This window comes from Prionailurus viverrinus, chromosome A2 (assembly GCF_022837055.1).
Source record: "Prionailurus viverrinus isolate Anna chromosome A2, UM_Priviv_1.0, whole genome shotgun sequence".
Taxonomy (NCBI): Eukaryota; Metazoa; Chordata; class Mammalia; order Carnivora; family Felidae; genus Prionailurus; species Prionailurus viverrinus.
The window spans coordinates 12,371,596-12,385,269 of NC_062562.1; the positions used below are offsets into that span (position 1 = coordinate 12,371,596).

General features: G+C 53.1%; 1 protein-coding gene across 1 annotated transcript; it reads left to right on the forward strand.

Annotated features, from left to right (window-relative positions):
• The first annotated feature begins 5,131 nt into the window (after nucleotides 1–5,131).
• On the forward strand, nucleotides 5,132–12,394 carry PGLS (6-phosphogluconolactonase). The gene is made up of 5 exons (XM_047850874.1): nucleotides 5,132–5,466; nucleotides 8,883–8,990; nucleotides 9,431–9,532; nucleotides 9,820–9,960; nucleotides 12,031–12,394. The coding sequence occupies exons 1-5, from the start codon at nucleotides 5,179–5,181 to the stop codon at nucleotides 12,166–12,168; spliced, it is 777 nt and encodes a 258-aa protein (XP_047706830.1). The 5' UTR covers nucleotides 5,132–5,178; the 3' UTR covers nucleotides 12,169–12,394.
• Nucleotides 12,395–13,674: the final 1,280 nt, after the last annotated feature.

A 13,674-nucleotide genomic window follows, 5' to 3' on the forward strand; every position in this document is an offset into this window, starting at 1 on the left:
TTCCAGGTCACGCGCTTGGAATCACGCAATGTGTATAGCCTTTCCAGACCAGCTTCTTTCACTTAGCCGGATGAAGCTCCACTCAGGCGCCCTCCACGACGTTTCATGGCTTGAGAGCTTTGTATTGTTTACGCCGGATGAGACGAGTCCAGTCGGTCTGGGACGCCCTCTCCCCACCCCCGCCCTGCCCCAGGAACCGGGGTTAAGACTGGGAGGAAGAGCTGGAATCAGGAGGCGATCTGTGGCCTCAAGCCTCCCCTTCACGGAGGGGCCCCGGCAGGATGTGTACGGAGGGGATGTCCGTCCCTGTGACGTGGGAAGAGACTCGTCCTGGTCTGGCATCGGCACGTGGGGTCGAGCAGTGGTGTGTGAGGGACAAGGAGGGAGAAGCCGTGCCAGAGAGGGCGTGTGAAGGAGGGGGAGTTGAGGACACGAGAGCTTTCCAAGGAGAGGTAGCTGTGGGCTGGGACCTTGCCTCCTACCCTCCGAGGGTCTCCCTCGCTTTGGGAAAGAGTCCAGGCTCCCTGGCCGGAGCTTGCCATCCTATAGGCTCTTTTCTTTCCACCGCGAGTGGTCATTCCCAGCTTGCGTCTCCCTTCGGTGCCTTTGCACCTGCTGTCTCTTGCGCCTGAACCATTGTTCGTCCGCTGCATGCCTGGCCAACTCCTACTGTTTTGTTTTGTTTAAATGTTTGTGTATTTTGGGGCGCCTGGGTGGCGCAGTCGGTTAAGCATCCGACTTCAGCCAGGTCACGGTCTCGCGGTCCGTGAGTTCGAGCCCCGCGTCAGGCTCTGGGCTGATGGCTCAGAGCCTGGAGCCTGTTTCCGATTCTGTGTCTCCCTCTCTCTCTGCCCCTCCCCCGTTCATGCTCTGTCTCTCTCTGTCCCAAAAATAAATAAACGTTGAAAAAAAAATTAAATGTTTGTGTATTTTGAGAGAGAGTGCTTGTGTGAGAGCAGGGGAGGGGCAGAGACAGAGGGAGAGAATCCCAAGCGGGGTTCCATGTTGTCACAGCAGAGCCCAATGCAGGGCTCAGTCCCACGAACTGTGAGATGACGACCTGAGCCGCAATTAAGATTTGGACCCTTAACCCACTCAGCCACCCAGGCGCTCCTACTGACTTGTTTTCAGTTGAGGTGTCATTCACATACCTTAAAATCATCTTTTTAAATTGCCCAATTTAGTGGTGTTGAGTGTTTACGAAGTTGTGCAGCCGTCACCTCTCTCTGGTTCCAGAACACTTTCATTCCCCTAAAAGGAAACTTCATACCCATTAGAAGTCTCTCTCCCCAGCCCCTGGCAGCCGCTAATTGGCTTTCTGTCCCTATGGATTTGTCTGTTCTGGACATTTCATGTAAGTGAAATCATACAACATGTGGTCTTTGATGTCTGGCTCCTTTCGCTTGGCGTCACGTTTTTAAGATTCATCCAGGTTCATTCCTTTTTATGGACAAATAATATTTCGGTGTATGGATGGGCCACATGTTGACCATCGACCAGTTGATGGACATTGAGTTATTTACCCTGTTTAGCTATTGTGATGGTGCTGCCGTCAACATTTGTGTACAAGTCTTTGTGTGAACATATGTTTTTCATTGGGGGGCGTTATAAACCAAAGTGTGGAAATACTAGGTCATATGGCAACTGTTTCATATTTTGAGGGACTGCCAGACTGTTTTTCAAAGTGACTGCACCATTTTATGGTCCCGCCAGCAGCTGTGTGTAAGAGTTCCAATTTCCCATGTCCTTGCCAGCACTTTCTTTGGGAAATAGGTCTATTTCAGACAAAACACGGGCAACAAACGGACCTGCGTGTTCTCTCCAACCTGCTTCCGTGTCTCAGTTAGCTTAAGCTCCACCAGGCATCTAATTCAGTAAGCTCGAAACTCGGGACTCGATCCTGATTCCTCTTTTTCTTCATACTCCTTGGCCCATCCATTAGAAAGGATCAGGTTAAAAATTTAAAAAAGAAAAAAAAAAAAAAGAAGACACACTTGGAAAGCTTTTATACTGAACACCATGATGAAGCGACGCTGAAAAACATCTATCCTGAAGTCAGATCTATATTGCAAACTTAACAGTGGGGCTATTTGAGGCTAACCTATCCAAAGAACCATTTGCTTCCTTGAATTTTAAGTAGATCTTTTAAAAAGCAATATAATGGGGCGCCTGGGTGGCTCAGTCGGTTGAGCATCCAACTTCAGCTCAGGTCATGATCTCACGGTCTGTGAGTTCGAGCTCAGGTCATGATCTCACAGTCTGTGAGTTCGAGCCCTGCGTCAGGCTCTGTACTGACAGCTCAGAGCCTGGAGCCTGTTTCGGATTCTGTGTCTCCCTCTCTCTCTGACCTTCCCCTGTTCATGCTCTGTCTCTGTCTCAAAAATAAATAAACATTAAAAAAAAAATAAAAATAAAAAATGCGATATGAGAGAAGGAAGGAAGGAAAGAAGGAAGGAAGGAAGGAAGGAAGGAAGGAAGGAAGGAAGGAAGGATCAGGAGCCTTGCCTCCAATACAGACCCTAAACCCACCAAACCCAGCCAGCACTAGATTTCTCTAACCCACTAAACGTCGCTCCTGGCTGGCCTCCCTACTCCCACCCCATCCCTCCACAATCCCTTTATGTGGTAGCCAAAGTGATCTTTTAAAAACATACCCCAGGCCTCTCCCCTACTCAAGCCCTTCAGAGGATCTGCTAAGGGGTGTGGCCCTTCCCTTCCTGGTCTCATCTCCAGTCTGGCCTGGGTGGTCAGTCTCCAGTCACACATGCCTGCCTTCTGCTCTCTCAAAATAAAGAAATACACTTTTTAGAAAGATTTATGACTTTGTTTTCTTCTAAGGGTTTTTCGTTTCAGCCCTTAACATTTAGGCCTTTGATCCATTTTTTTTTTAAATTTTTTTTTTTCTTAACGTTTATTTATTATTGAGAGACACAGAGAGAGATAGAGCATGAGCATGGGAGGGGCAGAGAAAGGAGGAGACACAGAATCTGAAGTAGGCTCCAGGCTCTGAGCTGTCAGCACAGAGCCTCATGTGGGGCTCAAACTCACAAACCGCGAGATCATGACCTGAGCCGAAGTCGGACGCTCAACCGACTGAGCCACCCAGGCGCCCCTTGATCCATTTTTTTTAAAGTGATCCCTACACCCAACGTGGGGCTCAAACCTACAACCCCGAGATCAAGAGTTGCATGCTCTATTGACTGAGCCAGCCAAGCGCCCCGACCCATTTTAATTTGTACATCGTGTGAGGTGGGGGATCTGTGTTTGTTTTCCAGTGCAGATGTAACAAATTACTGCAAGCTTACTGGCTTAAAATGACAACACCAATTTATCATCTTCTAGTTCTGAAGGTCAGAAGTCAGAAATGGAGCTCACTTGACTAAAATCAAGGCATTGGCCTGTGGCTGCCTTCCCTCTAGTGGTTGAAAGAAGCCACTTGCGTGCCTTTCCTAGCTTTTAGATGCCACCCACATTTCTTGGTTCATTGCCCCTTCTTCCATCTTCTAAGCCAGGAACAGTGGGTTGAGTCTTTCTCATGCTGTCATTCCTCTGGTTCTCCCACATCCCCTCCCTTCTTCCATTTACGAGGACCCTGGTGATTACATGGGGTCCATCCAGGCTATCTATTTTAAGGACAGCTGATTTGCAACTTAATTCCATCTGCAACCACTATTTCCCCTTGCCAAGTAACCTAACGTTATTCACCAGGTTCTGGGGATCATGGTGTAGACACCTTTGCCAGGAGCGGTGGGGTGGGGGTGGGGGTGTCCTACCGTTCTGCCATTATAGGATCTAACTTCATTCTTTTGCATGTGACTATCCAGTTGTGCCATTTGTTGAAAAGACCATTCTTTGCCCATTGAATGATCCCTGGCACCCTTGTTTGTAAAGATCCACTGACCATGGATGTATGGGTTTATATCTGCATTGCCAGGTTCTAATACATTGATAGCTCTCTCCTTATGCCAATACCACAAGGTCTGGATCACTGTAGCTCTGCCAGCAAGTTTGGAATCAGGGTATGAGTCCTCCAACTTTGCTTTTCTTTCCACATTATTGTGGCTACTTGGGGCCTCCTACGATTCCATACGCATTTTAGGATCAGCTTAGCAATTTCTACCCCAAAAAAGAAGTCTGAAGTTTGATAGCAACTGCGTTCAATCTGTAGACCAATTTGGGGAGTACTGACATCGTAACGCTATTAAATCTTCCAATCCATGAACAGAAGATGTCTTCCCATTTACTTAGATCATCTTTAAATCATCTTTTTGCGAAGTATTGTAGTTTTCAGTGCACAAGTTTTGCGATTCTTTCATTAAGTTCATTACTAAGTATCTTATTCTTTTTGGTGCTTTTGTAAATAGACTGTTTTCTTAACTTGTTACTGATTTTAAAGACGCACTACCCATGCAAGTCTCACAGCACTTACCACAGGCTCCTGAATTCTCTGACCCGGATAAGTGGCCCAGCTGGCCAGGCCCACCAGGTCTTCCCTGCCCATGCTATTCCCTGGAATACCCTTTCTCATCAGCCAAGACCCACTTGCCCCATTTTAGGAGCTCCTCCAGCCAAGAGCCAGGGTAGAGGCCTCTCAGGGTCCTCAGGCACACAAATCGCCAGGGAGCATTTTCAGAAGCAATTCAACAAGAATGTTTCCAGCCCCAATTCTGCAACAAGCATAGTTCAGGGGGCTTTCGGGACACGAGTGAATAAAACGCACCCTGCCCTCATGTTGTTTGTACTTTAATGAAAGAGGAAGACAACAACGAGCAACGAGATCAGTATGTTAGAAGGTTCAGGAACTTCTAAGTCCACCAAAACGCGCCCTCCTCCAGGAAATCTCCCATCTCCTCCTTCCATTCCACCCCCACACCACCCTCTTGGGGACCCCAGATGTGGGGTCCTCCCTCCGACCCCGCCCTGACACCGCGAGGCTGAGATCAACCGCACCGGTTCCGCCTGCCCCGGCTCAGCAAAGACCTCAGGCACAGCGTGCAAAGAATCAACGAGCCCCTTCGGATCGACCGCCGGGACGAGCCGCGACTTCACTCGCGGCACTGCGCATGTGCCGTAGGCGGCCGCCCGGAGGTACTGACAGCGGTGCGGCCGGGCCAGCCTTCGCGCAGGCGCGCTGGCGGCTGCCCGGGGCGCTTCCGCCTCCCCGCCGCCGCCGTCGCCATGGCCGCGCCGGCCCCGGGCCTCATCTCGGTCTTCTCGAGTCCGCAGGAGCTGGGCGCGTCGCTAGCGCAACTGGTGGCGCAGCGGGCGGCGTGCTGCCTGGCGGGGACCCGCGCCCGCTTCGCGCTCGGCCTGTCGGGCGGCAGCCTCGTCTCGATGCTGGCCCGTGAGCTGCCCGCCGCCGCCGCCCCCGCCGGCCCCGCCAGCCTCGCGCGCTGGACCGTAGGCTTCTGCGACGAGCGCCTCGTGCCCTTCGAGCACGCCGAGAGCACGTACGGTCTCTATCGGGTGAGAACTACGGGGGCCGCCGGGGGTCATGCCGCCGAGAGGACCGCGCCCACCGCCTGAACCTGACTACGGGGGCCGCCGGGGGTCATTTCAAGAAGGCCGCGCCCACCTCCTGAACCCAGCTGTGGGGGTCACGGAGGGTCACACTATCCCCTCTGCCACTGTCTGGGAGGGGTCTGCTGCGTGCCCTGAACTCCCGCCTCCACTGCCACCCGAGTGGGCCCGTGGGGGCCTTGAGGTCCTGTAATGCTTTATCCTATGGCCGGGCAAAGGCGTGGAGGTGAAACAGAGTGGCCCATGCCAGGGACCTAGAGAAATTCAGGCGCCACAGCCTGGCAACTTGCAAGGGCAGAGGTAGGGAAGGGCCAGGCAGGAGGTATCTGGTGTGGAGCTTGGGCTTCGGTTTTCTCATCTCCAGCCTGGACGGGTTCTTGATCTACCTCCAGCTACCTCGAGCTTTCGGTGCTGATCACCTCCAGGGGTGGTCATGCTTGGCTTGTGGCCTCAGATCCTATAGAATCCGGGCAACCGAGGCTTGGAGGGGGTCGTGGCCTGGCCCTGGGGTTCCCCAGCTGCATCTGAGCTCTCTCCTCCTGCCCTAGACGTGGAAAACGCGCCCAGGGAGGTGTGGAAGGGGCGGGCGTGGCCCGAAGCTTCTGGTCCCTCAGGTCCTGGGTGTGTTTCCCCCGCTCTAGGTAGAAGTTGGAGCTGATGATTTTCTGTTGTTGTTTTGTCACAAGAAGGAAGGCTTGCTGATTACCAAACATTTTAGCCACATCAGCTCACGAAATTGCACGATAACCTATGAGGTGGGGGCTGTTAGTTCCTCCATTTCATAGGTGGAGAAACTGGAACCAGAAGAGGAGGAGAGCTTATGTGCCAGGCTAGTAGGGAAAGCCAGAGTTTGAAGGGACGCCCCGGATAGCACTTGGGACACGTCTCAGGGGCGGGGGCCTCCCTGTGGGTCTTTTTCAAGAGTTTAATTAAAAAGTGGGCTCATGTTTCTTCATTTTAGTTTGCATAAGTTTGAAGAACTTTACTTTTTTTTTTTTTTTTTAAGTTTGTCTATTTATTTTGAGAAGGGGGAGGAGGGGCAGAGAGAGAGGGGGAGAGGGAGAGTCCCCAGCGGGGCTGGACCTCACGAACCTTGAGATCGTGACCTGGGCCGAAACCAAGAGCAGGACGCTCAACCAACTGAGCCACCCAGGCGCCCCAGAACTTTTACTTTTTTTAAATTAGGAAAACTGTGTTTGCTCTAGTAACAAAATTCTAACAAAACGGTAAACAAAAGTGTTGCGGGGATGTTCCTTGTATGTCTCTGTATCCAACGCTGGGGACACGATGGGACGCTGGGCCATTCTCTCATGGGGCTCCTAGGGGGGCATCGGGCACTGACAGGGCAGGAAATGAAGGGAAGCCCCGCAGAGTATTCGCGTAGTGCAGTGTGGACAAAAGATAATTGTGTGAGATGAGAGAAACAGCCCAGGGATGACCTTTCAGCCAGGATGGTGGGGGCTGGGGGAGCTTTGAGGGGTGATGTTTGAACTGAGGCCTGGAGGTATGAGGACCTGGCCATGGGCAGAGCTGGGGCAGAGGTTATGGCCAAGGCCTACGCTTTGCCACGGGAGCAAATGTGAGGCCAGGATTTACTCCTTCTGGGGGAGTCACGTGAGTTCCCTGGGGCTGCTGTTAACAAAGGACCACAAATCGGGTGGCTTAAAGCAAGGATTTATTTTCTCTGTCCCGGAGAAACCTGAAATCCAGGTGTTGGCGAGGCCACGCTCCCTCCGGACGCTCAAGGGGAGGATCCTTCCTCCCTTCTTCCGTCCCCTGGGGGCTCCGGGTGTTCCCTGGCCTCCAGTCTCTCACCAGTCATTGGATGTAGGGCCCACACCAATCTACTATGAAGTCAGCTAATCACATCTGCAAAGACCTGCTTCCAGATAAGGTCACATTCTGAGGTTCTGGGTGGGCATGAATTTGGGGGGAGGGGCACTGGTCAACCCAGTATAGGGATGCAGAGGCACTTCTGTCCTCAAGGACGGATCTCGCGTACCCCGGGGCTCTGTCGGTGTGAATGTTCTGCGCACCCTGTGTGCTCCGTGGGTCTTCTGCTGCTGAGGCCAGGGCTTTGTCTCCGCTGGAAGGATTTGCAGGGGCTGCCTTCGGGGGGAATGGTGCCTTGTTGCCTGCAGAATGTCAAGAGAGAAACAGTCTGATCAACTAGCAGTTCTGCTTCCGGGAACCTGTCTGCCTGACCCTCCACCCCTGAGCTCCCTGGAAGGAGCCCAGCAGGAGGGGGAGGGAATGGCTCTGAGCCCGGAGGGGAAGGGCAGCTAAGGAGACGATCATGGGACAGAAATAGGGCCCTGATATTCCCCACTGGCTTGCTTAGTATAATCCCCGAGCGTGTGTATAGATGGGGACCTTGGACAAAGCAGAGCGGTCTTTCCGAGAACAGATCTGACCGTGTCCCTTCTTAGCTGACACATTGGCTCCCCATTACCCTCAGTATATCGCTCTTACTCTTCAGGACTGTGTGTCTGGCCTGTTTTCTCTAAAATTATTTTTTTTTTAATTTTCTAAATGTTTATTTATTTTTGAGAGAGAGACACACACACAAGTGCGAGTGGAGGAGGGACAGAGAGAGGGAGACGCAGAATCCGAAGCAGGCTCCAGGCTCCGAGCCGGCAGCACAGAGCCCGATACAGGGCTCGAACCCACGAACCGTGAGATCATGACCTGAGCCGAAGTCGGATGCTTCACCGACTGAGCCACCCAGGCGCCCCTGGCCTGTTTACTCTATGTCCCTGTCACTTTCCCCCTCTAATACTATATTTTTGCTGCTTCTTGCTTTTCCTTTGTGACTCAGCTTGGCGCTGCGTCCATGGGCTAGATCCTGTGTGAAGGGAGGCACCAAGGTGGGGTCGCCAGGGTCCATCCCAGAGCAGATCAAAGGCCCTGAGGTTCACCTGGGGAGACGAGGGAAAGGGCCAGAGCCCTCCACCTGGCAGGAGGCCCGACTCCGGCCGCTTCCACAAAAATTAAATCCATTTTGCAGAGGCCAGGGTGCGTGCTATCATGGGGGGGGGGGGGCAAGGTCAGCTGGGCGTCATGGAGGGCAGAGAGGGGCTGGGTTTTATCCTGAGGTCCAAGGGACCCTGGGGACTTGGAAACAGGGCTGTGATGTGGCCACACAGGTGCAGGCTGGGGCCAGGAGGCCCCCAATCATGCTGGCCTTGAAAGACTCCTGGTGGAAACGCCCCCGGGATCCCGACTCACCCAGGAGGTGGGTGTATGACGGTCCTGTCCTGGAGGCATCTTCACCTGGAGAATCCAGGTGGTCACGCGTACCAACCTTGTGCCTCTGGGAACCATGTGTGGCTGTTGGTGACTTTGTCCCTCCTCTGCTGCAGACGCACTTGCTCTCCAGGCTGCCCATTCCCGACAGCCAGGTGATCACCATTAACCCCCAGCTTCCTGTGGAGGAGGCGGCCGAGGACTATGCCAAGAAGCTGAGACAGGTGAGTCCCACGGTGTGGCCCCAGGGAGGCCTGGTCCATGCGGTGGTGACGGTGCAGGCCTGTGGGTGGCACTGTATGATTCTCACCAGCAAAAACTAGTGCCGCCCCCCCCCCCCCCCTGCCCCGGGGGTGGTTGCAAATACGGCCCCACCCTGGACAGATGCCTTTCAGGACCACCCCCGCTCCCCCTTCCCGCGAGTCCACAGCCCCACCGTTGGGTCCCTGAAGGTAGCCCAGCCTCTGACACTCTGGGAGCAGGTCTGGGACAGTTGTGTCCCCAGGCTTTTGGCCAGTCACATGGGTGAAATGTGGAGCCTCACAGAGGCCCTTTCATGCAGGTGAGGCTGCGTGTTGCTCCCTGTGTTACAGGCACTGTTGCTTTGTGTCCTTTGAGCCCCACCCCGCCCCCAACCTCTCAGGACTGTCTTTTCCCCACCCAGGCCTTCCAAGGGGACGCCATTCCGGTTTTTGACCTGCTGATTCTCGGAGTGGGTCCTGACGGCCACACCTGCTCACTCTTCCCGGACCACCCCCTCCTCCAGGTGAGCACACCCACATGGGCCTCTGCCGACTAGAACTTCCGGAGGGAGGACCACTTTTGGGGGACCGGGAGGTGCCCACAGCAGGGTTTGAGTCAGCCTCTGCCAACTAGCAAGCCTTAACCAACTCTGGAGCCTTGGTTTACCCATCTTAAAATGGGGATTTAAATCAAGTACCACAAGATTAATGGTGGGGGCGGGGTGACGGAATGATGGACAGATCATGCCTGGTGTATGTGAGTGCTCGAGAAACTGAAGTGACATTCCACCCCGGGGCCTCCCTCCCCCAGGAGCGGGAGAAGATCGTGGCCCCTATCAGCGACTCCCCAAAGCCACCACCAGAACGTGTGACCCTCACGCTTCCTGTGCTAAATGCAGCCCGAACGGTCATTTTTGTGGCAACCGGAGAAGGCAAGGCAGCTGTTCTGAAGGTAATGGCTGAGGGCCCCATTCCCAGGAAGGTCATGGCATGTGGGCCCAGGGATGGAATATGGCCCCAGACAGTATTGTGCTAGAAGCACCAGGCCCCAAGGGACTTGAGTAATTCTTGGTTTGAAGGGGAGATGGCCACTATAATTACAGGCTACTTAGGAATACATAATTATGAAATGAAGTGAAATTGATGAGATGAGGCCAAAGCTGCACTCAGAGGTAAATTTGTAGCTTTAAGGTGTGGTTTCAAAAACTAGTAAATAAGGGCATGACTCTTGATCTTGGCGTTGTAAGTTCAAGCCCCACATTGGGTGTAGAGATCTCTTAAAAATACAATTTTTAAAAACATTATTAAATAAAAAAAACAGTTAAACAAATTGAGTGCTTTACTCTAGACTCAGGAAAAAGAACAATAACAAAAATCCAAGAAAAGTCAGTGGAAGGAATAAGTGACATTGAAGTCAGAAATTAATGAATTGGTTAATATTCTTTTTTTATATGTTTATTTATTTTTGAGAGAGCATAAGCAGGGGAGAGGCAGAGAGAGGAAAACAGGGGAGAGGCAGAGAGAGGAGGACAGAGGATCTGAAGTGGGCTCTGCGTTGACAGCAGTGAGCCTGATGTGAGGGTTGATTCACGATCCATGAGATCATGACCTGAGTCGAAGGCGGACACTCAATCAACTAAGCCATCCAGGCACCCCTGGATTGGCTAATATTCTTAAAAGCTTAATGGTAATAGATCCCAAAGTTAGACCCCTGGCAAAACTAATCAGGGAGGGAAATTATGTAGTAGGAATAACTAAACAAGGAGGAATAAGAAAAAAAAGTTTACTTAATATTTGAGGAACATATAAAACAAGTAAGATATTAGAAGTAAACTAAAAAGGGGCGCCTGGGTGGCTCAGTTGGTTAAGCGACCGACTTCGGCTCGGGTCATGATCTCGCAGTCCGTGAGTTCGAGCCCCGCGTCGAGCTCTGTGCTGACAGCTCAGAGCCTGGAGCCTGCTTCGGATTCTATGTTTCCCACTCTCTCTGCCCCTCCTCCCTCCCTCCCTCTCCCTCTCCCTCTCCCTCTCCTTCCCTCTCTCTCTCAAAACTAAATAAAACATTGAAAAAAATTTTTAAATGTTTATTTTCGAGAGAGAATGTGTGCGTGCACACACACACACACATGCAGGGGAGGAACAGAGAGAGGGGGAACAGGATCTGAAGTGGGCTCTGCACAGACAGCAGAGAGCCTGATCTGGGTCTCGAACTTGTAAACTGAGATCATGACCTGAGCTGAAGTCAGACACTCAACCCACTGAGCCACCCAGGCACCCCAGAAATATATATTTTTTTAAAGTAATAAATAATAATTATTCCTCCCAAACTGTTAAGCCCAGATGTCCTCACAGGAGTGGCTTGGGTTGGGATTAAGGGTTCAGACTGTGAAAAATCCCAACAGGCCAGCATCCCTGCCTGTGACGTCCAGCATGGCCTTGGGCAGCCACTTAAGCCCTCAGGCCTCAACTTTCCCATCTGCAAGGTGGGTCGGGAGGGCCCTTCCGTGTTGTCCTCCTGAGGATCAGTGCAGCGGTTTTAGCTCAGAGTAGGCTCACGTAAGACTGCCCAAGCCTCAGGCTTTCCCTGACTGTAACATGGGGGTGGAAAATGAGGCGACCTCACAGGGCGATGGTCAGAGGAAATGACAGAGGGTATGGGGACAGGCCTGGCCATCAGAAAGCAGTATTTATAATTCCCACCGATCGTGAGGTCACATCAGGGGATCAGCACAGCACAGCCCACGGGCCCACATCCTGCCGCTTATGACAGCCGAGCTGAGTAGTTGTGACAGAGACAGGGTACGACCTGCAGAGCCGAAAGAGTGACTCTGATCTGTGCCGGAAAGGTGTGCCGACCCCAGGATTACACAGTCCCCTGCTGATCGTTTAAAGCCAGGACAGCCGGAAGGGTGACATCACATTCTGAGAGTAGGAGAGTCTTGTCCGTGGGGGGTCCCGGGAGCTCCGAGGGGTGCTGGGGGTGCGGGTCGGGGGGCCTCACGATCCTGCCTTTTTTATGCAGCGCATTTTGGAGGCCAAGGAGGAGAACCCCCTCCCCGCCGCCCTGGTCCAGCCCCACACGGGGAAACTTTGCTGGTTCCTGGACGAGGCCGCGGCGCGACTCCTGACTGTGCCCTTTGAGAAGCATTCCACTTTGTAGCTGGCCCCGAGGGACACCGCAGCTGGGACCACAGACGGCCCCCGTGGGCCGGGACCTTCCTGGGCTGGGCCCCGCTGCCCCCGCCGCCGCTCCAGGCTTCATTTTCGAAAAGCCACGTGGTGCCTCCAGAAGCCCCCGGGGTCCAGCCACCGGCCCGGCCCGGGGGCCCTCAGCCCACCGGCCATGGCTCTGGGTGACCAGATATTAAAGGGCGCGTGTGCTTGAAGTCTGCACTGTCTCGTGGTCCTTGGTGGGCAGCGGGATCAGGGATGCCCAGGCTGTGCGTGTGACCTAAAGCCTTCGTCCCAGAGGGTGGAGGGCAGGGATGGGCACCCTGGGCTGCCGGAGCAAAGTGCCACAGAATGTGTGGTCCCCCAGAGCAGGAGGTCAGAAGTCTGAAATCGGGGTGTCAGTAGGCTTGGATCCTTCTGGAGGTTCTGAGGGAGAATCTGTCCCATGCCTTTCTTCTGGGTTTTGGTGGCTGCTGGCACTCCTTGGCCATCCTTGGCTTCTAGACACATCACTCCATGTCTGCCTCTGTTGTCCTGTGTCCTCCCTGTGTGTCTGTGTCCTCTCCTGTTCTCGTAGGGACACAGGTCATTGGCTATAGGACAACCCTAAATCCAGGATGAATTCTCAAGATCCTTAGGAATTACACCTGCAAATAAGGTCACGTTCTGAGGTTCTAGGGGTTAAGGGATGGACATATCCTGTGTGTGTGTGTGTTAAAAACCAAGTAATGGGGGCTCCTGGGTGCCTCAGTGGGTTAAGCATCTGACTTCAGCTCAGGTCAGGGTTTCACAGTTTGTGAGTTTGAGCCCCGTGTCGGGCTTTGTGCTGACAGCTCAGAACCTGGAGCCTGGTTCGGATACGGTGTCTGTCTTCCTTCCTTCCTTCCTTCCTTCCTTCCTTCCTTCCTTCCTTCCTTCCTTCCTTCTTGAGAGAGAGACAGACAGAGCACGAGCAGGGAAGGGGCAGAGAGAGAGGGAGACACAGAATCCCAAGCAGGCTTCAAGCTCTGAGCTGTCGGCACAGAACCCAACGCGGGGCTCGAACCCATAAACTGCCAGAGCCTGACCTGAGCTGAAGTCGACACTTAACCGACTGAGCCACCCAGGTGCCCCTCTGTGTCTCCCTCTCTCTGTCCCTCCCCTGCTTGTTCTCTCTCTCTCTCTCAAAAATAAATAAACATCTAAAAATAAAACCGCATAACAAAATTTACCATCTTAACCATTTTTTAAAGTTATTATTTATTTATTTATTTATTTTGAGAGAGAGAACGCACACATGAGCCAGGGAGGGGCGGAGAGGAAGAGAACCCCAGGCAGGGTCCTCGCTGTCAACACACACACAGCGCGACTTGGGGCTCAATCGTGAGATCATGACCTGAGCCGCAAGTCAAGGGTGGGACGCTTAACTGACTGAGCCGCCCCGGCGCCCTTCATCCTAACCGTTTTTAAGTGTCCCGTGCAGTGGCCTTAAGTACGTCCACACTGCTGTGCAGCC

What these genes read in the sequence shown, in the direction of transcription:
- PGLS (XM_047850874.1), top strand. Translation starts at nt 5,179, where the DNA reads ATGGCCGCGCCGGCCCCGGGCCTCATCTCGGTCTTCTCGAGTCCGCAG. An exon ending in GCACGTACGGTCTCTATCGG is followed by an intron (nt 5,467 to 8,882) that starts GTGAGAACTACG and finishes CCTCTGCTGCAG; the next exon opens with ACGCACTTGCTCTCCAGGCT. An exon ending in CGGACCACCCCCTCCTCCAG is followed by an intron (nt 9,533 to 9,819) that starts GTGAGCACACCC and finishes TCCCTCCCCCAG; the next exon opens with GAGCGGGAGAAGATCGTGGC.